The 19,744-nt window shown below is 43.8% G+C and overlaps 1 protein-coding gene across 2 annotated transcripts; it reads left to right on the plus strand.

Annotated features, from left to right (window-relative positions):
* The first annotated feature begins 1,042 nt into the window (after positions 1-1,042).
* On the plus strand, positions 1,043-15,976 carry LOC140214134 (uncharacterized). Of its 2 annotated transcripts, none has more exons than XM_072285480.1 (2): positions 1,043-1,352; positions 13,656-15,976. In XM_072285480.1, the coding sequence occupies exon 2, from the start codon at positions 13,946-13,948 to the stop codon at positions 14,861-14,863; it is 918 nt and encodes a 305-aa protein (XP_072141581.1). In that variant the 5' UTR covers positions 1,043-1,352; positions 13,656-13,945; the 3' UTR covers positions 14,864-15,976. The 2 variants fall into 2 exon arrangements, with proteins under 2 accessions (XP_072141581.1, XP_072141582.1); XM_072285481.1 differs by lacking the exon at positions 1,043-1,352 and adding an exon at positions 7,910-8,960.
* Positions 15,977-19,744: the final 3,768 nt, after the last annotated feature.

Raw genomic sequence — 19,744 nt, forward strand, 5'->3', positions numbered from 1 at the left:
GAACGCCTTCGAATAGGAGTAGTGCTCAATATACTGGACACATCCCCATAGCCAGGTTTCGGGAGGTTAAGGTTTCAAAGCGCTTAGGTTATCAGAATTTGCAACAAAAAGCTCGCACGAAAACTTGACGTAAGTGTGTCAGCGGCGAACTGATGGCCGCCAACGAGCTCATGCATCTCAACCAAGGAGTTTTGATCACTGGTTTGATCTCAACGAGCTGATCGTGCAAGATCACGCGTCTAGGCCGTAAACTCGTCGAACGCGTGTCAGAAACGATGGATTGATAAGAACGCAAAACACCTACCCGCAAGCCACAGTAGTGAAAACACGCGCCAAAAAAGACAACGCGAACAGCGCTGTCGATTCGGCTTCCCGAATCAGTTTGCAAACGCTCGAGATCTGCGTCGGAAAAAAGCCAACTTTTCCCAAAATACAACTTTGTTGATCGTTGACTCTGATGGCGAAAAAATAAACTATTTAATAACATTTTTAAATTTAATTGCGCGGTTTACATGGCACATTTTGTAGCACCTATTTTGAAATCTAGCTCGCTTTCCGGCTAAAAAGACGACAATTTGTTGGTTGTAGTATAGTTACAGTGTACTAGAATAGTACACTGTAGTATAGTGCCAGTATATTCTAGGCACTATAGTTGTAGATTTGACCACCCCGGAAAAAAGAACTTTATTGGGCAAGTTGATGGCACGCTGGTGTGTTAGGATCTCCAGGGCACCCTTTGGCGCCGCCTGCTTTATTTAACCTCAGGTGCTCTCCTGAGGACTCCGTTTGCCTCTTACATGTGCACTCCTGGAGCAGTGCTTGTATAAAGAATGCAATCTATTGTCGCGACGAAAAAAAGCGACCCGCGACTTATACAACACCAGTCAGAACATATCCCCTTCACACACTACGATTACCAAATGGGGCGTCCGTCCGGGCCTACTGCCTCAACACGCGGGCAGAAAGCGCCGGAGCGTGGCACCCCGTAATAACACGCGCTCAGAAACCTCCTCCGTAGTGCCTAGGCCGAGTCATATATTTAAAGCAAAAGCCCCCAGATTTTCTCATGGTGCGACCAGTGCGACTATTGTACGAGATATATGTGTTCACTGATTTAGACGCACGCGTGTTTTCGACGCTATATACCTATTGTTCTACACCTTTCTACACGTTTGGGCCGAGGATTGTATGGAGTAAGAAAATGGGCCTGCCTCCCAAATGGAATAGTCCATGAACATCGGCACCAATCGCGCCGAATCCGCGCGTTTCGATACCGGATTTGGTGTGTGCTGCTGGTTGTTTCTGCCGTTTCGAAGACCAGTGCTCCCTACCCCGTGTGCAAAATGACAAGCGTGAGTACCGGTAGAGGCGGTAGTACTAAACGTCTTGACTAAATGTAACACCATCTCGCCTGTGAGCAAGGCCAGTTAGCATCGTGCAAGCGATCTCGATCGGCGCGACATAAACGAACTTAGCCGCTCGTTTCGGGATACCACACAGAGGTCGCTCCCCATGATTGAAGTTCAGAGAAGCTACCCTCGACACGCTGAAGAAAACGACAAATTCCCAGTGAAATAATGTGAAACGTATCAGACGATTTTACTGCAAATATAATGTAACGGAAAAAAAAACTTTATTAGGCAAGTTGATGGCACGCTGGTGTGTTAGGAAAAAGGGGGAATGGGGAAACGTAGTCAAGTTGAATCGTTATGCCCCTTCCGAGTAAAAGAGAATCGGTTAGCGACAGTACTTAGCGAAAAGGTTGAATTTCAATTTAGCTAAGTTTTGATCTAACCAAGTGCCGATCTCACCGACCTTTCTTTATTGAGGTTTAACTGTATTGTCATCCAATAGCACCTGTTGCGACACTTATTCATCAGCTATTTAAGTTTTGAAGAAAGCGCTAAAAATTATTTTCTGATTTCATGCCTTCATTGCTGCAACTATGGTGCCAGCAGTTCTGCAGCTTGCAGGGGAGTTTATTTCTCTAGTGACGTGTGTGAAAATTCATCTTTAGCAGGCTGCCCTGTACAAAATGTTAGCATGCAAGAAGATATAGAACTCCCCTGCTTGTTTTGATCTTTAGTGGTGCCTCCGCCAGCATCCCAAAATCCTTTACAAGGAAAGTACAAAGAACGAAATGTTCTTTCTGCTGGAAGGGCATTAACTCACAGTCAACAGATTGGCAGTCCAGGATTGTGCCTCTCAGCCACTCTGCTCATACATCAGTGGAGAATACTTATCTTGGAGAGCAGGATGTTGCCAGCAACTGCCATGACTGTCCAACGCCCGCTCAAAATCTGTGTATTGGATAGAGCTGGCGTCTGTACCTTCATAGTCAAGCATGTAGCTTTCCCAGTTGTGGAAGTGGTCCTAAATTAAGTTCTTTTCATCGGAATTTAATGACAATGATTGTAGAGTTCTGCTTGTCCTCATTTTGATTGTATGGTGCTGATATCCTTTTGATTCAAGGTTAGCGTAAGGCCTATAACGGGGCAGTCAAAATATAAGTTTTAGAAAAGCTGGACGAAGAAGCTAAAGTCTTGCTTTAGTAAAAAGCAGTGGCTCATTCCATCTGCATGTTCTCTACACTGATTTCAGGTACGCTTTTAGGCAGGCTTTTTGTAGCTTGAGTAGCATCCATGACACCTTTTGTGCAATTAGTTCTGCAGACTTGCTGTTCTTAAGTATGGTAATTCTTTAATTCAATCAGATATTGTCATTCTTGAAGGGGAGAGGGTTCAATATATGATCATGGCCATTGCGAGAACAAATTTTCAAGTAAATCAACCATAGTACTGTGAGAGTTCATGGCGGATGCTGTGCCTGTTCTTAGTTTTTAGAGCTGATGGTTATGCTTGCGCAAGAAGCAGCAAAACTATTCACTATCCTCTGCCCCTGAAAGGCGTGTAGTTTGAGTCTGCTAAGTCGATAAAAGCTCAATTAAAGAAAATGCTGGACAGGTCTGTGTGTCACTGAGTTGTTTGAAAGCCTACTTCAACAGATTTTTATGTTCTGATTATGTCCTCAATGTACCTCTGTGATCTGCGCAGTCTTTAATAGCAGTCATGATGCTTAATCTTGATAAACAAGCACAAGCTCCATCGTTTAGATTGTTCAAAGCTTGAGCTTGAACACTTGCATGGTGTGCAGAATGGCGGCTCAGTAGGTGCTCCCTCTGCCGTGTTTTCCGAAATTGCTCAACGAACTGTGCCATGACAGCATCTTCTCATCACTGTGGATTTTGGAACTGAAATGTCTGTCTCTTCTTTGTGATAGAGAAAGCCTTTTGAGTCGCTTACCATTAGAGAAATAGGCTGGTGTAACTACTTCCATTTTCTCTGGTGACAAGGACATTTAAGTGAGAGGCCTGTGTTTCATTACTGCCTTTACCTTATACAACACTATTCCAAATTCTTGGGGCATGAGCTTCACCTTGCTGAGAACCTTCTGGAGGCTGGTACTGCAGTTCTTAACATCCTCTCCCAAAAGCCTCCCTACCATGCTGCCTTTTCTGCAATAAGCTTCCACTCAAACCTCCTTTGAGAGCAGTACTGTTGAACAATGTACTTGTTTTGTGAGATTTCCATTGAATTTCCGACACTCTGCTGGCAAACGAAATGCTGCTATTAGAATGGTGATCTTCTGATGCAATGCAGTGTGGCTGTAGAATTGGTTCAAAAAGGTTAGACCTATTTTATGCCTTGAGGGAGCTAATCATGAACTTCACCAACCTGGCTCTTAGCAAGAAAGTTGCAGTCTCGGTGGCAGGATCTTCTTTATATTTGGTACTCTTGATTTGGCCATTACACAAGCCACGGACATGCGCTAATGTTCAACATACCTGAAAAAATGTGCAGGCTCCATAAGCTTTCTAGTTGGTATTACAAAACATGTCCACTTGAATGGTTTGATTTCCTGGCTCAGCATTCACCCAACAAGGGACAGCCTGGGCACGAATACGATGCTGCTCTGAGCACCAGTTTCCCCACTTTCTACAGTTCTCACGGCTCGCTGTTTCAACGAATCTTTCATTGTCACAGCTCTTAAAACAGTAGTTTCGCTTAAATACTGAAATGTGCAGTCATTCCAAGGGGGTCAAATATTCTTGATACTGTCTACAGAACAGACCTCTTGCATGGTTTGCGTTCTGTCTGGAGAAAGCTAAGTGCAGATCTTGAGGCAACTGACAAAACTTGTGTCACAGGGTCCCATATTATTTCGAGCAGGAATGGCGGTTACATTGGCTGAAGCAATTAGCTCATGGTAAGACTGCGATTGCCACCATTGTGCAGTCGGCGGCAAGACTGTACCATGTATTGATCCGTTATTTTGCTGTCGACAGGCTGTCCGGTTGTGCATGCACTCGAAGCTACTGATCCAGTTCTCAGGGAACATGCATCGACGCGTGTTAGCTTCCTGGATCACCGATTTTCACATCAAGATACCAAAAGGACCAACATCGGCTTCGTTCCCTGTCGCCCACCGTAGCTCCCATCACATTGGTCACCTGATCTCGGCAGCCCAATCAAGTATGACTATCGTCTACAAAAGGACTGCTCTCACTGACTCCCGTCGCAGTCAGTGGCAAGGCTGTACCATGTATTGATCCGTCATTTTGCTGTCGACAGGCTGTCCGGTTGCGCACGCACTCGAAGCTACTGATCCGGTTATCAGGGAACACACATCGACTGCCTGGATCACCGATTTTCGCATCAAGATACTAAAGGACCAAAATTGGCTTCGTTCCCTGTCGCCCACCGTAGCTCCCATCGCCTTGGTCACCTGATCTCAGCAGCCTAAGTCTGACTACCGTCTACAAAAGGACTGCTCTTGCTGACTCCCGTTGCAGTCAGCGGCAAGGCTGTACCATGTATTGATCCGTTATTTTGCTGTCGACAGGTGAGTTCAAACGACCACCTGCCCGCGTTCCTTTTTCTATTTTGCTCTCTGCTGCCGACTGCACCACAGTGCCCGATTGTACCACTTGTGCTGAGCCATTGCCACGAGACGATACGTTTCTGACGTGCTCTGTTTGCAATGAAGCTTTTCACCTGGGTAAAAACTGCTCAACGGTTGCTGAATCAACTTTTTCGAAAATGTTGGCAGCAGAACTGGGATCTTGGGTATGCCCGGCATGCAAGACGCAAGCCATCAAGCAACCTGCAATGGTTAATAAATCGGATGATGAAGCACTAGAACAACAACTTTTGACTGTAAACGATAGGCTGTACTGGCTGACGACTACAGTCAAAATGGGCTAGTCGAGTGGAAGAACTGCTGACCTTCAAAGCTATCGGAGAAAAAACTGCACAAACTGTTCTGCAGATCAGGGGTCGCTCGATTCCATTGCTGTTAAATATGAATCGGTGTCGTTCACTGTAACTGCGAACCAGATAGCAGTCGGTGAGCTTGGCACGCAAGTAGATACACTCTCCGCCAAGATTGTTGCCCAGGCTGAGCTGCTTGAGAAGGTTGGCTCTGAACTTAGTGAATTAGAGCAATATACAGCCAACGCTGCAATTTTGAGATTCATGGCCTGCAATATAACCCCAACGAGGATTTGCCTTCCTTCTTGTCAGGACTGGCGGCGAAGCTAAACATTTCCGAATTCAAACCGACCGATGTTTCTGCCGTTCACTGACTTCCCGCATGGAGCAATACCATTCCTGTAACCCTTGTGCAAATGCACACTGTCTCAGCCAAACAGCAATGGCTCGCTGCATGAGGAATCCTACGTGAACTTTTTCATGATAGTACCTTTCCGCGGCTTTACTTCAACGATAATCTTTCACATGCCCAACAGGAGCTGTATTGGCTGGCAAGGCAGAAAGGCAAAGAAAAAAAATTTTAATTTGCTTGAAACAAGAACAGCAAAATACTGGCTAAGAGGGATGAAGATGCACCTATTCTGTATATCATTAAGGCATCTGGTCTCGAGAGTATTGCATAAGCGTGAACAAAGATGCCTTCAAGACATGTACTAATCTGAATGAGGTCTGTACTTTCTTACCGAATCCTAATGGTTGCGCCTTCTGTGCTGTTCACGTCAACATTCGCAGTATTAGAAAGCATCGGGACCATTTTCAGGCCTTAATTATTCCTCTGAACTACTATTTCGATGCGATCGTGCTTACCGAGATTAACATTCCGTCCGCCTGCATCAATCAGTATCAGATAATTGGATACCAAGTTTCTTCATACACTAGGCCAATTAAAAGGGGAGGAGGCGTGGCAGTTTTCATCCGAGACACATGGGCGATAACTGAGCTGACTTTCTCATTTTTCCAAGCTGAAATTGTGGCAGTGCGTCTTTGTGCACCTTCCTTGTCACTAATTCTGCTTGCGGTTTATCGCCCACCGTGCTGCAACGGTCGTGTATTCCTGGATGAACTGGATGTCGCCCTGGCCTCAATGTCGTCAGTGGACCATGTTTGCCTAATTGGGGATGTCAACATAGATGTGCGACGCCCTTCAGCGACGACAGTTAGTAACTACTTGGACGTCATTTTCAAATGGGGCTTGCAAAACACGATCTGTGAACATACGCGTGAAGAATTCCTTGCTGGTCATCTTGTCGCATCTTGCATAGATCATATAAATATATGTGCACATAACTTGAGTGTCAAATCTGCCATTATTACAACGCAACTTGCTGATCATTACATGGTCTGCTGCTCTAACAGATGACACTACTCACTTGATCGCTCCAAACGAAGTCAAACAAATCTCAATTGTTGACCCCTTGGCTTTCAACAAATTTGTAATGAATCACGACTGGTATAACTTTTTGATGACTGTTCCTCCAGGCGACGCCTATGAAAACTTTGTAACACTGTTCACCGATTTCCGGCTTGCAGCTACACGGGTCTGTAAAATCAAACAATGTAACTTGGACCAAAAATGGATGTCGACAGAAATACTCGCGGCAATAAAAGCAAAAGACTTGTTATGGGTTCAAACAAAAAAGTCCTAATTGTACTGCTTTGTGGCTTCGGTTCAAAGAGCTTTGAAATAAGGTCAATGCTATGATACGTCTAGCAAAACGTAATAACATACGAGCAAAATTCACGGACGCTTGTTGTGACAGTGGGAAAACATGGTCCCTAATTAACAATCTTAGAGATGGTGATGTAAATGCTAATCGCCATGTTGATCTGATGTCTCGTTTTTCTTCAAATGGTACTGCCACCGCTAATGATTTTAACTCATTTTTTTTCAAATGTGTTTGGTGTAACAAGACCTCATTCAGATATTTGCACATTGCAAATAGTATTTCAGAATCCGCCTTTCTTCCCATGTTTTCGGAACATGATCTGAAATCAATCCTTTTCAGCCTAAAACCAAATAAGTTTCCAGCAATTGATGGTATTTCAATATTAGAGCTGTGCAGAACTTTCAAAGCAATAAAAGATGCGTTACTGCTCATTTTAAACAATATTACCACTGGTATCATTCCCGATAATCTGAAAAATATGGTGGTCATTCCTCTTTTTAAAAGTGGCGCATGCAGCAATATCGAAAACTACCGGCCTATTTCAATCCTTTCATGCATTGGGCAGATATTGGAAAAACATCTGCTCAAGACATTGAGTAGCTTTTTAAACAATCATGGCGTGTTATCTCCTAGTCAGTATGGCTTTGTGTCGAATCGGGGTATGCAGTTGCTGCTTGAAGATTTTTCTGATGCACTAAACTCTGCGTTTGAACACAATCAGATTGCTTGTGCACTGTTTCTCGACGTCCGCGAACCGTTTGACAGCATCTGTCATAGTATACTACTAACCAAACTTTCTTTGCTAGGCTTTCAAGGTGCGTTTTTGCGGCTTCTGAAAAACTTCTTATCTCACGGCACCAACTTGTGTCTATTGGAAAATTTCGTAGCAACCTGACCGAAATTAAAGCTGGCATCCCCCAAGGTTCAATTTTAAGTCCGTTATTATTTAATTTATATTTTAACGGTTTATATAATGTTGTGAACGTCAAATTACATCAGTATGCTGATGACACTGTTCTTGTTTCATACGCTCGAAGTTACACTGACGCCATCTCTTCTTTAGAAATGGCAACAACAAAAGTGATGGACTGGTTTTGGAATAATGTAGTCGATATCAGTGCGTCCAAAACTCAACTAATCTGTTTCCACAACCCTGTCAAGCAAGTTACCCTATCGTCCCCATTATATTTACGCACATCACATTGCAATCCCTGTTCATGTGACCCTGTGCAATACGCTTGTTCAATGAAATACCTTGTTTTTTTTTTAGAGTGATTTATCCTGGAACTCTCATTTCGCATACATTTGTCAAGAACTTCGCGCAGTGTCTTGTGTTTTGTATAATATTAAATTTTACATGCCACTGTCTGTCCGAAACCTTGTAGTACGTGCCTTATGCTACAGTGTAATCCAGTATGGGATATCTACACATGGTCATGGCGCTCAACATTTGGTAAACCGGATCAACTCCGTCCTTCATGGCATTCTGAACCATTTTGCTTATGATGTCTCCCCCAAATCTGATGTGCTGAAAACTTTGTCTTAACCTGATTTCAATTCTTTGCTGCTAGAAACTGCTATCTTAAAGCATTTTTGGATAAGCCAGTATAAAATTCCTTATGTGCCTGTTCATTGCCTGAGACCAAAGAATCCTTATGTTACACCCCACTGTAAGACAAGATATGGTCGAAGACTCCGTAACTATTATGTCCCAGCAATGTTTAATTTACATCCCCAAAGCACACAAGATGTGAAGACGAAATATGGTCTCAGAAAGGCTCTTAGACACATTAATGCGTGATCGGAAGCCTGTCATGTGTGCATGTTTTTTTTTTCTCGCTGTTGTCTACAAACTAATAACGTGTTACTGATGGCTATGTCGCTGTCTGGCAGGCGCTGCCGTTCAAGCCCACTGCGGCTTTGGCAGACCCGATTCTTCCATTGTATGATTCTCAAGTCATCAGTAAGTTATTATTTATATTATTATTATTACTACTTCCTCAGCCGCATACCCAACGACTCAATTGGGGCGTTAACTTCTCTGTAGAGTTGTCGTGCTTCTTCCTCTGTTGCAGGTCTAATGCGGAGGCCAAGTACAGGGAAAGATTGAGCTAATAGCTTGGCTGTCGCTTATAGTAGGCCTTACACTGATATCATGTGTTGCCGCAGAATGACATTTATCATGAATAGGCTTTTTGCAGTCCCAAAGAGCTGTCTGATTATTCCTAACTCACTGCACAGTATCTCTTTCTTCTTTCTCGATAGTCATCTGTAGCAAAGCTTTTAAAGTGATAGCTTTCCTTGCCTCTTGCTCCCACTTTGCAGTTTGTCAGTTTCTGGCCATTTATGGTCAGCTTGACTCACTGAATGTCTCGTTGTCACTAGAAATAGAATAAACAATAACGTTCGTTGGTTAGATTAAAACTGTGCCCCCAGCAACAGCAGCTCGATGCCCATTAAACCATGGACGAATGCTTGAAAAGGGGGAAATAAACTCATGCAAGTCAGTATGGGCGTGTCAGATAGCAACACTTTATAAAACATCAGTGCACATATCTTCCTGATGGCGATGAAGGAAGAAGTTACGGGATGCAGTCGTGCCTGAAATACGCTCTAATGTGGTTAGTTTCTTTTTTTTTTAACAGTCCTAATAACACTTGTAAAGCTGTGTACTTGCTGGCCAATAACCCATAGTAGGTATAAGCCATTCTTGGGGCAACAAGAAATTTACTGCACATCTCTCATTATACTGTTATGCTTTGGCACGTTTCTGCAAAGTCAAGGTTAAGCACTTTGTGTCTTATGATTGAGGAAGTCTTTATGCTGTATAAGTGTACCGCTTTCTGTGTAAGGTCTATTATGGTGGTTGAGAAGTACTTTCGTCACTGAAATTTGCAATCGTCTCTTGTAATGCACAAGCTATCACTTTCAAAGATATCAAGCTATGGTTCGATCTGCCAAGATCTTTTTTTAAATATCGGCAGTCAAAGCAGTTTGATTAATCCAAAAAACGTTTGAGAGGAGCAACAAAGTCAGTCGGAAGATTAGGTCCTTTTTCTAAGCATTTGTTCGGTGACACAACTGAGGTCTATATGCTGACTCTGAAAATCATCCATACTCTTGTAGTTGTTGACTCGCTACATACGACAGCGTGATGTGGAATGTAATGAATACAAGACGGGGCGCACCACTTCTTTCCGGCCTACATTCAGCAAGGCATGTCCTCATATAAATTTTAATGGTTGAGCCATATTCCACAGCAGAATCCCTATAAACTCGCTTTAAAGTTTCTCTTTGATTGCTGTGTAGCTACTCACAATCTTCTTTCCGTGAGAAGGCTACCTCATAGCAACCACCGCCAAATCCAACTTTGCTTTGAAACAGTTCAAGGACTGATAAAAGCATTGAGTTTTTCTAAACTGTCCTCTTCTGTGAAAATTCCCATGCTCTCAAATTCCTAGAACTTCTTCCGTGCTCGGCATCAGCACCCGGCGCACCCAGCCCATCAGCATCCGCGACACTGTAACCGTCAGTCGTCTTGACCCATCCACGCAACCCCGGCACCTTCTCTAGTAACGGCACCGACACAGTCAACATCAAAGGATGGCTTGGCATATACGAACGCATCGTTGCACACAACCAATGGGATCCAACAGTGATGCTCGCAAGGCCTGGTCCTCTGTCAGCATGGTAGGACGGCCGAGGACAAGCCCGCTGCAGAGTTCCGTTTTTTGCAATACCCAGCACCTCCACCAAAAATGAAACAGGCAGAGATATAAGGTTAAATGGGACCGTGATTACTCTGCAGAAGATATGGCCAGTAAAACCAGTATGGCCGAACGTTAGGTTAGCCCCACTACGTCGTCTCTTGTGTCTTGTTGGTGATCATCGTCTTTGTCCCTCCCGTGGCACCGTTACATATTGTTCCATCATTTTACAGCATACACACGTCAACAATATTGGTTGGTAGTTTTCAGCTGCTTTTGTTGATGTCTTTGAAGATTGGTATAACTGGCGGTTTCCAATTTTGTGGAATCTGACCAGTCATTAAAGATTAATGAAAAATATAGAAAACCTGTTCAGAGACAGTATTCTTTAGTAATTTAGAGTTAATATTGTCAATACCTTCTGATGCCGAAACTTTCCAATTATAAATAAGTGCTGAGCAATATCAATAAACAGCCTTATACCGTGATGTATCCAAGGGGTTGACCATTATTTTAAATGATGGGTTATTTTTATCCCGAATGCCTTATTTATGCGCATAACCAGGTGTCAGCTATATTAATTGCCTATTTCAGTTAAATATACACTATATGGTTTTGTGCCGAATTTGCCTTGAATAATCTAAATGAAAGAAAGAAAGATTGACTTAGGTTCGACACTGTGCCAGAAGTGCTAGCTGCTGTGCAAAATTAGCTTCTTGCTGGTGCCAAGATCTGCGCCAGAAGGTCAAATGGCTGTTCCATCACTGCACAAGGTACTTTACGTTTTCTCATCAACGCAGCATAAACTGTGCTCCACTGACTCGACTATACTCTAGCATTCCAACTGGTGCGCTAAAGGACTGCTTCATGGTTTCAATTCAATATTGTAGTGAATGGATGGGTTTCGCAAGCAATAAGTGACTCATCATAAGAACAGTCGGTGCCATTGGAAGAGATGTGTGCCGTATCATCGAATGAATGCTGCTGCAGGCCACTATGGAACATTTATTGGCTTGGCTCTTAGACTTGAACAAGAACGTATCCTCCATGAAACTGCCGGTAAAGTAGTATTCGCAAAGTATATACTATTGTTGGTCATACAGCATATTGTGTCCACCCATTCATTACCAAATACACCTGCTTCCAACACTGAGGGTGCATCCCCGAAACGTTCAAAATGACTGTCCTGTCTCACTGACCCAAATTTTCAGCAATAGGTTAGAGCATGTGATCTATTGGCACCCTAAACAATACCTAGATGAATACAACATGCTGTTTGGAGTCCAGCATGGTTTTATGGAAGGCTTTTACTGTCACTTAGCTTATTGCCTCATATAAAGACTTACCAGTTTGTTCCCTTAACAGGGAACAAATAGAGGCCGTATTTTTTAGATTTTGCCAATGCCTTTGATTAAGTGCCTGAACATAAAGCTCCATGTAAGCTTTGTGCAGGCGAATAGACACCAAATCTGTGCATTTTATCAGAGCCTATATTGAAACCCGTGTTAAGTACGTCAAAGTCGGCAATCGTATTTGAGGCATTTCATTTCACGTCAGGTGTAGCATAGGATAGGGGTCATTCTTGGGACCTTTTCTATTCCTAATAGTCAATGACAGCAAATACGATTGGATGCATAGTACACAGTAGTTAAATCAGAAACTGATGAAACTAAGCTCAGCAATAACCTTGATAAGATTTGCCACTGGTGTGAAGGGTAGCAAATGAGCTTGAACATTAATTAGTGCTGTGTCATGAAGATAAGCAGCAAGGAGACAACTTTACACTTTCCCTATTTTATTGGCAACAACACCTAACAATCTTTCTACCTATTAGTACCTCGAGGTAATTATAACAGAACACGTGAGGGGGGACGAGCATATTGAAAACATTTGCATGAGCACTCTCAGAAATTTATGGACCTTTGTCGCAATTTCAAAGGAGCCCCTATATAGGTAAATGTATAAGGGCGTTCGCTATGCTGTCAGACCTAGCTATGAATATGCATAAGCTTTGTGGAATCCATATGCTAATAAAATATTGTTAAATTAGAATTACAACAAATAGAAGTTAGGTTCATCTGCAATTTTTGCAGAAAAACTGATAGTGTGTCGCAGATGCTGAATACTCTCCATCTTGAATAGCTTCAGGGAAGACACGCTAGACAAGCTACAATTCTTCCATTTAGTTTACAACAGGGTCCAGCATTACGAAATAATTTTACCTGTGTCCTGCTTCTTGTGCCAGCATTCGTCAGTACCACAGTAGAATGATACAGGACCTATGTGCTGTGAATAATGCTTATAGATACTAATTTTTTTCTAAGACAGAATGTAATGAATAGCCCAAGAGCATTGTTGAAAGTAGATATCTTGTCATATTTGTGATTTCTATTGTTTGGCTATAATATTGTTTTCCAATGTTTGTGTTTTTGTTCCTTGATTACGTTTTCTGTATGTTCATTCCTCCTTGTACTCAAGTGAGTCTAGCATTTATAAATAAATTTCAGAAATCTAACTATCTACCACAACAGACAATACTGTGAAACCTAGTTCGAGATTAAGTGCTGCTGGTTGTAATTTGTGATCAGGCCCATGATGGTATTACTGAATGTTTGGGCTGTCGCACTTGACTGCAATGACAGCTTGCACTAATACCATGCTCCTAGTCTTCTCACTATATCTTAGTTAAAAAATGTTTTAAGCAATAATTTTTGCAAATCTCATAAACTTGGCCATGAGCAGTCATAAAAATATATTTATATTTTCCAAATCAAAATGGTTGACCTGCTGTGCTCTGATTTGATCTGAAATCGCTACCAAGACATTGAATGAAAAAAAGGCTGATCTTTACCACTACTATGTAATTTCATTTCTTTGGCATTTTATAATTACATTTTTATTTTTAAGTGAAAAGCATTACTCAGGTAACCTGTCTTGTTTTCTTGGTGCAGCACTCCAGCTGTCCAGCAAATGCAGGTGGTGCAGTTTCATGAAGGATACCGCTACCGCTGTAACTCATGTCTGGATGGATAAACTGTGATCTGAAGTGCTCACCAGGATCCATGCAGGCCAACGTGTGTTTGAATTCCATTTGTGCCCTCGGAGCTTCTCGCGAACGTTCAAGCTGAAGCAACACCTGCACACTCACACAGCCAAAAGGCCATTTCAGTGCCCTTCACGCTCTCAGAGTTTCTCACAAAAAGTTATTCTAAAGCAACACCTGTGCATCCACAGAGGCGAGATGCCATTTCATTGCCATTTATGCACTAGAAGCTTCACAGTAAAGTCTGCATTGAAGGAACACCTGCGCATTCACACAGGAGAGAAGCCATTTCAGTGCCCTTCATGCCCTCGAAGATTCCCACGAAAGAGTAATCTCAATCGACACCTGCGCACCCACACAGGTGAGAAGCCATTTCAATGCCCATCTTGCCCTCAGAGCTTCTCACAAAAGAGTCATCTGGACCAGCACCTGTGCACCCACACAGGTGAGAAGCCATTTCAATGCCCATCGTGCCCTCAGAGCTTCTCACAGAAAAATACTCTGAACCAACACCTGCGCACCCATACAGGCGAGAAGCCATTTCAATGCCCTTCATGCCCTCAAAGCTTCTCACAAAAGGGTACTCTGAACCAACATCTGCACACCCACACAGGCGAGAAGCCATTTCATTGCCCTTCATGCCCTCAGAGATTTTCACAAAAGAGTAATCTGGACCAGCACCTGCGCACCCACACAGGCGAGAGGCCATTTCAGTGCCCTGCGTGCCCTCAGGGATTTTCACAAAAGAGTAATCTGAACCAGCACCTGCGCACCCACACAGGTGATAAGCCATTTCAATGCCCGTCTTGCCCTCAGAGCTTCTCACAAAAGAGTCATCTGGACCAGCACCTGTGCACCCACACAGGTGAGAAGCCATTTCAATGCCCATCATGCCCTCGGAGCTTCTCGCAGAAAAATACTCTGAACCAGCACCTGCGTACCCACACAGGAGAGAAGCCATATCAGTGCCTTGCATGCCCTCAGAGCTTCTCACAGAAGAATGCTTTGAACCACCACCTGCACACCCACACAGGAGAGAAGTCATTTCAGTGCCCTTTATGCCCTCAAAGCTTCTCACAAAAGTCGACATGGAAGGTTCACCTGCACTTCCACTAATGTGAGAGACTGTTTCAGAGCCATTCATATCCTGAGAACTTCTTGTGGAAGTCTGCATTAAACCAACAGCCACACATCCACACAGGCGGGTGGTCATTTCAGTGCCCTGCATGCCCTCAGCAATCCTCAAAAGTCCTTACTGAAGGACTATGTGTGCATCCACTCAGCGAGAGGCCATGTCAGTGCACTTCATGTACTCATGGAAGTTCGCACTGCACTTCCACTAATATGAGAGGTTGTTTCAGGGTCCTTCATGTCCTGAGAACTTGTCGTGGAAGTCTGCACTGTACTGACACCCGCTCGCCCACACAACGTCCGTAGTGAAGGATCACCTGTGTATCCACACGGGGAGACACCATGTCAGGGCTCTTCATGTCCTCAGAGTTACTTGCAGAAGTTCGCACTGAACTGACACATGCACAACCCACATAAGCAAGAGGCTGTTTCAGTGCCATTTCTACCGTCAAACCTTCGGACATAAAAGCCACCTCAATAGGCACCTCGCCACCACAAGTGCACCTGACATGTGCGGTGCAGCAGCGCTGAGTTGTGTGCACTCTTCATTGTTCCTTCTTGCTTCTCATGTTTTCCTTAGTTTTTTCATGGAAGCTCAGCATATGTGTAGGCCTGTAGTTCTATACTAGGATGAAACAGTGCAAGTCTTCACTTTTCATTATTATGATGTTTTAGCTCTTTGTTGCAGACAAGCACTTCTTTCTGCATTGAAGCATTTAACTGCTCTTTACTAAATCAATTGTGTGAGTTCGTTTCAGCGCACTAAATAAAAATGGGGATTGGGTTTTGTTAATTATTGATATTTCAATACTTGCACTAATAGCATGTAATGTTTCAATTCATTCGCATTTATTGTGCTGAACACTTCAAGAGAATTTGAGTGGCTATTTACTATTGCTATGGAATACAGTTAACCCAACCTTTTCTCATGAATTGAAATTATGCAATTACTATGTACTTTTTTTATTCCTATGATTCAACTGGTTTCAGTGATACTAAATGCACTGGTATGAAATTTTTTTGCTCGTAAAGATCCATGCAGACCTTTGAGAACCTTGAAAATTGCTTCATAATAAAACATTGTTCTCATGGATTGAAGACCCTTTAATTTTTATGCATCCTTAATCCTTTCAGTGTCGTTTCTTCCCCCCAGATAATTTAAAAGACACAATGACTTATTTTCAAATATTTGGAAGGGAAGAAATGACATAGATAATGGCACATGCAATCTTAGCATGGTCCTCACACTCTTGTTTTCGTTTTCTATAACCTAGTTAAAAGAGATTTGTTAAATGAGAAAGACAGTCATTCTAGATGCATTGCTTGACCAAGTGGTCGCTGCGGTTGGGTGCGTAACAACAAAAAAGGCAAGCAATAGAGATAAGCACAACGATCTAGTCCTCACCTTAACCAAATATGCTTGCATGAGAGAGTCAGCTTTCCTCAGCTGTCCAGTCAGGGTATTCATTCTGAACTCAAGTAGATGTTTCAAAAGCCAGCGATATGGGAATGGCTCACATTCCTGTCATGGGAAACTCAATGTGCAACGTGCTGATAACATCAATATAAATTGGAATACTGATGGCTCACATTCCTATCATGGGAAACTCAATGTGCAACGTGCTGATAACATCAATATAAATTGGAAAACTGCAAATGCATTCACAAAGTGCCATGACTGCAGCAGTCCGCATGCAGCCTACTCTGGATCATGTGTAATATTAAAAAAAGGGACAAGGTAATGTAGGTAGAACCTAAAAAAAATTGTCTCACAGTGCATAGCTTTCAGGTGTAAACTAGGTCGATGCAATTCACTGGTGCTGGTATGCGCTTTCTCTGGTTGATGGGGAGATGCTAGTATGGGCTTGCTGACCTGACCCTGTCCTCCACTTCCTAGAGCCCTGCTGCAAATGTATGGCTTGGTACAAGGAATATTTCACAAAAACTGTGCTGGAAAGACAGCCACCTTCTCCTCCGGCTCCCGACTCTTCCAGTGCTCCACCTGAGCCCATGGAGGTAGGCTTTCTTGACACTGGGGAGCAGTGCCAGCTGAATCCCAAGGCCTCTCTGACCAGTGAGGTCAAGATCAGCTAGCATAACTTGAAAATTGTCTTGATTGAATCATCCTCTTCTGAACCAATCTGCCAGCCCCTCCAGCCTGCTTGGCCTTATGGAGGTAGCGGCTAGCCTATCAGCCTTAGTGGCGAGAGCGCAGCATGTCAAAAAAGTCGGTCTGTGTGTAACTGCCACACACGATCCTGCAGTTTACCTTGAGTACCACCCAGACCTAGAGGGAGGGCGCCCTTTGAAAACCAAAAAATCGCAAGAAAGTCAATTTTTGGAAAACCACATATTCGGGCAGTATGTCTTCTAAGCTACCATTTATGTGAATATCAACGTCTAATTCATCGCGAAACTATTTCAAATAAAGTTTATATCGAGCCGCGGCAGCCTTCGAGCAGCGAGCGAGTGCTCAAAATACCCCTACTTGGCGCGAACGCCATTTCTCCACCGTTACCCCGAGCGCCACCATTCTGGTGTTCATGCATTCTTATGCATTTTTCTCCCCGCCATCCGCGGCGGTGGTAGCAGCGCGGTAGTAAAGTTCCGCAATAATTTTAAAGTACAGAAAGGCTTTGATCCAGCCGACCACGCCAGCGATAGGCTGATCGGTGACATGTGGCCTTGCTCCGCCCCTTTGCTGCCATGCAAGTTCCTGCACGCCGGGCAAAGAGCACGCATTTCGCCTGTTGTGCTATGCACATTGCTGCGATAATTTTGTTCGGGGAGGGCCGAGATGCCTTGTTGCTGTGCACTTGGGTGCCGAAACCGGATGGAGGATGGCAAGAAGTTATTTTGCATCCCGCGCGGCAACCAGAACCTAACCAGAAGAAAAGTATGGTTGCACAGAACTGGATGGAAGGACTGAACTGTCGGAAACTGCATGACTATGCGAGGAGAGTGATACGAAGGCGCAAGAGAAAGTATACACGTGTGTGTGCAGAGCTGCGATTGTATTCCGTTCGCGCGCATGAATGTTGACGGCCGAAACTTGTGGAGATTATTGATTTTAGTGCATTATGAGGCCGTTGACTTAGCAAGTGCAGTATGAGCTAGCATGCAAGTAAATAGCGGGGCAGAAGTGCATTAGCTCGCTGACAAATATCCGCATTGTGTGACGTGCGATAAAAAATGACAAATTTCAGCAGCCAATTCTACTTTTACACTTTCCTGTGTTTGTGCGCGCGTTTTAAATGCGCTTCACAATACGTCCAAAAAGTCATTTTGAACTCTGCATATCCTAATCGTATATTGTGCATTGCGTATGTGAATAAATATATTCCTAAGTGCCTGCATTACTCTGCTTTTAAAAACAAATACTGCATAGCCACTGCTACTGGCCATGAAATAATAAAGTATAGTACAATATACCAAAGCACGCACATTACATACAGCTGCGAGCTCGTTCCTTGCGAGTTTTCCTTACACTCGAAGATGTTTCAGTAATCAGCGATACCATTTACTGGTGAAAAACACACAACTGCAAATTAACATAAGAAAAACGCCAGAAGCGATACACGGATTGCCAGCAAAACACAGTGCAGTAATAGCTAGACCAATTCGCGAGCGTTTCGTATAAGGGTACTCTCATTCTTAAGGGGCTTTAGCGGTGCACGGAGGCGCGTCATGATGCGCGTCATGATTCAAGTATACGTGGCGACGTCGCAAGGTTCACGAGAACAGTCAACCGCATTCACGCACGTGCACACACTACGCTCAATGCTGGTGGCAGCCCGAACACTATCGAGGAGACTCGCTGACACGATCCATGCCGCCGCTTTAGGATGTCACGACAGTTGCACTGGCTCGTAGCACTGAACCACAAAACACAACAGTCGTCGTGTAATCGCTACACGACAGACACACTCAGCGGCCAGAAGGCTGTTGGCGCACTCGTTTCCACACACACGCATGATGTTTAGTTGCCGTGAGGGTCGCACGTTTCAGCGACGTTCTATCGAAAGCTTCTCGGTCCAAGCGACTGTCAGCCTTCTTTTTACACGAATTCTTCGTTCAAAGTAACCGCTATGTGTTCGCAGCACACTTACAAGCAAAACAATTCACAGAGCAAACGGAATTAAGCGCAAGCAATTACCATTGCTCGCACGCGCGGATAGACGCGAAACACGTCACGCGGCGCGTCTTCGGCTCCGACTCCGTGTTGTTCACCCGTCAAGTGCTTCGACTCTTTTATGAAATGCAAGTAAATCAACACTTCACGCTCTTCTTGATTATCTGCAGATAATTTATGCTGTGAACATGTAATGTAATTTAATACGAGCGCAAACAAACGAAATGCAAACATGCTGAATCGAGGTGATCAAGCACTCATTCCGCTCTCTTGAGCGTCTTTCTTTCAGCGCTCATTTTAAATTAAAGGACTAGTTTTAGCAGTTCGGGCCCTTCTTTCGTTTTTCACATGGAAGAAGGTAATTTTTCACCAGTCAGACACCAGTAGGTTTTATTTCAGCGCATGTGCAGATATTTATTCACCTCATGAACGCCGCGGTTTAGCGACGAGACGTTCATTTGAGGGATCGCTAGCCGTTTGTGCGCAGGCGCGAGTTAGAGCGGGCGCGAGAGAGAAAATCTGGGGGCTTTTGCACAGGCTTTTGCGACTGCCTAGGCACTACGGAGGAGGTTTCTTAGTGCGTGTTGTAGGCGCGTGTCGGACACACGACCTACTGTATAAAGACAGTAGGTCGTGGTCGTGATTATGGCTGCATTTCTCTTCCCCTTTACTGTTAGTGTTTTTTCCTGTGTTTCCATGTTATCGCCTTCGCTTATCCATATACCGAGACATTT

The sequence above is a fragment of the Dermacentor andersoni genome, chromosome 11 (assembly GCF_023375885.2).
Source record: "Dermacentor andersoni chromosome 11, qqDerAnde1_hic_scaffold, whole genome shotgun sequence".
In the NCBI taxonomy this organism is placed as follows: Eukaryota; Metazoa; Arthropoda; class Arachnida; order Ixodida; family Ixodidae; genus Dermacentor; species Dermacentor andersoni.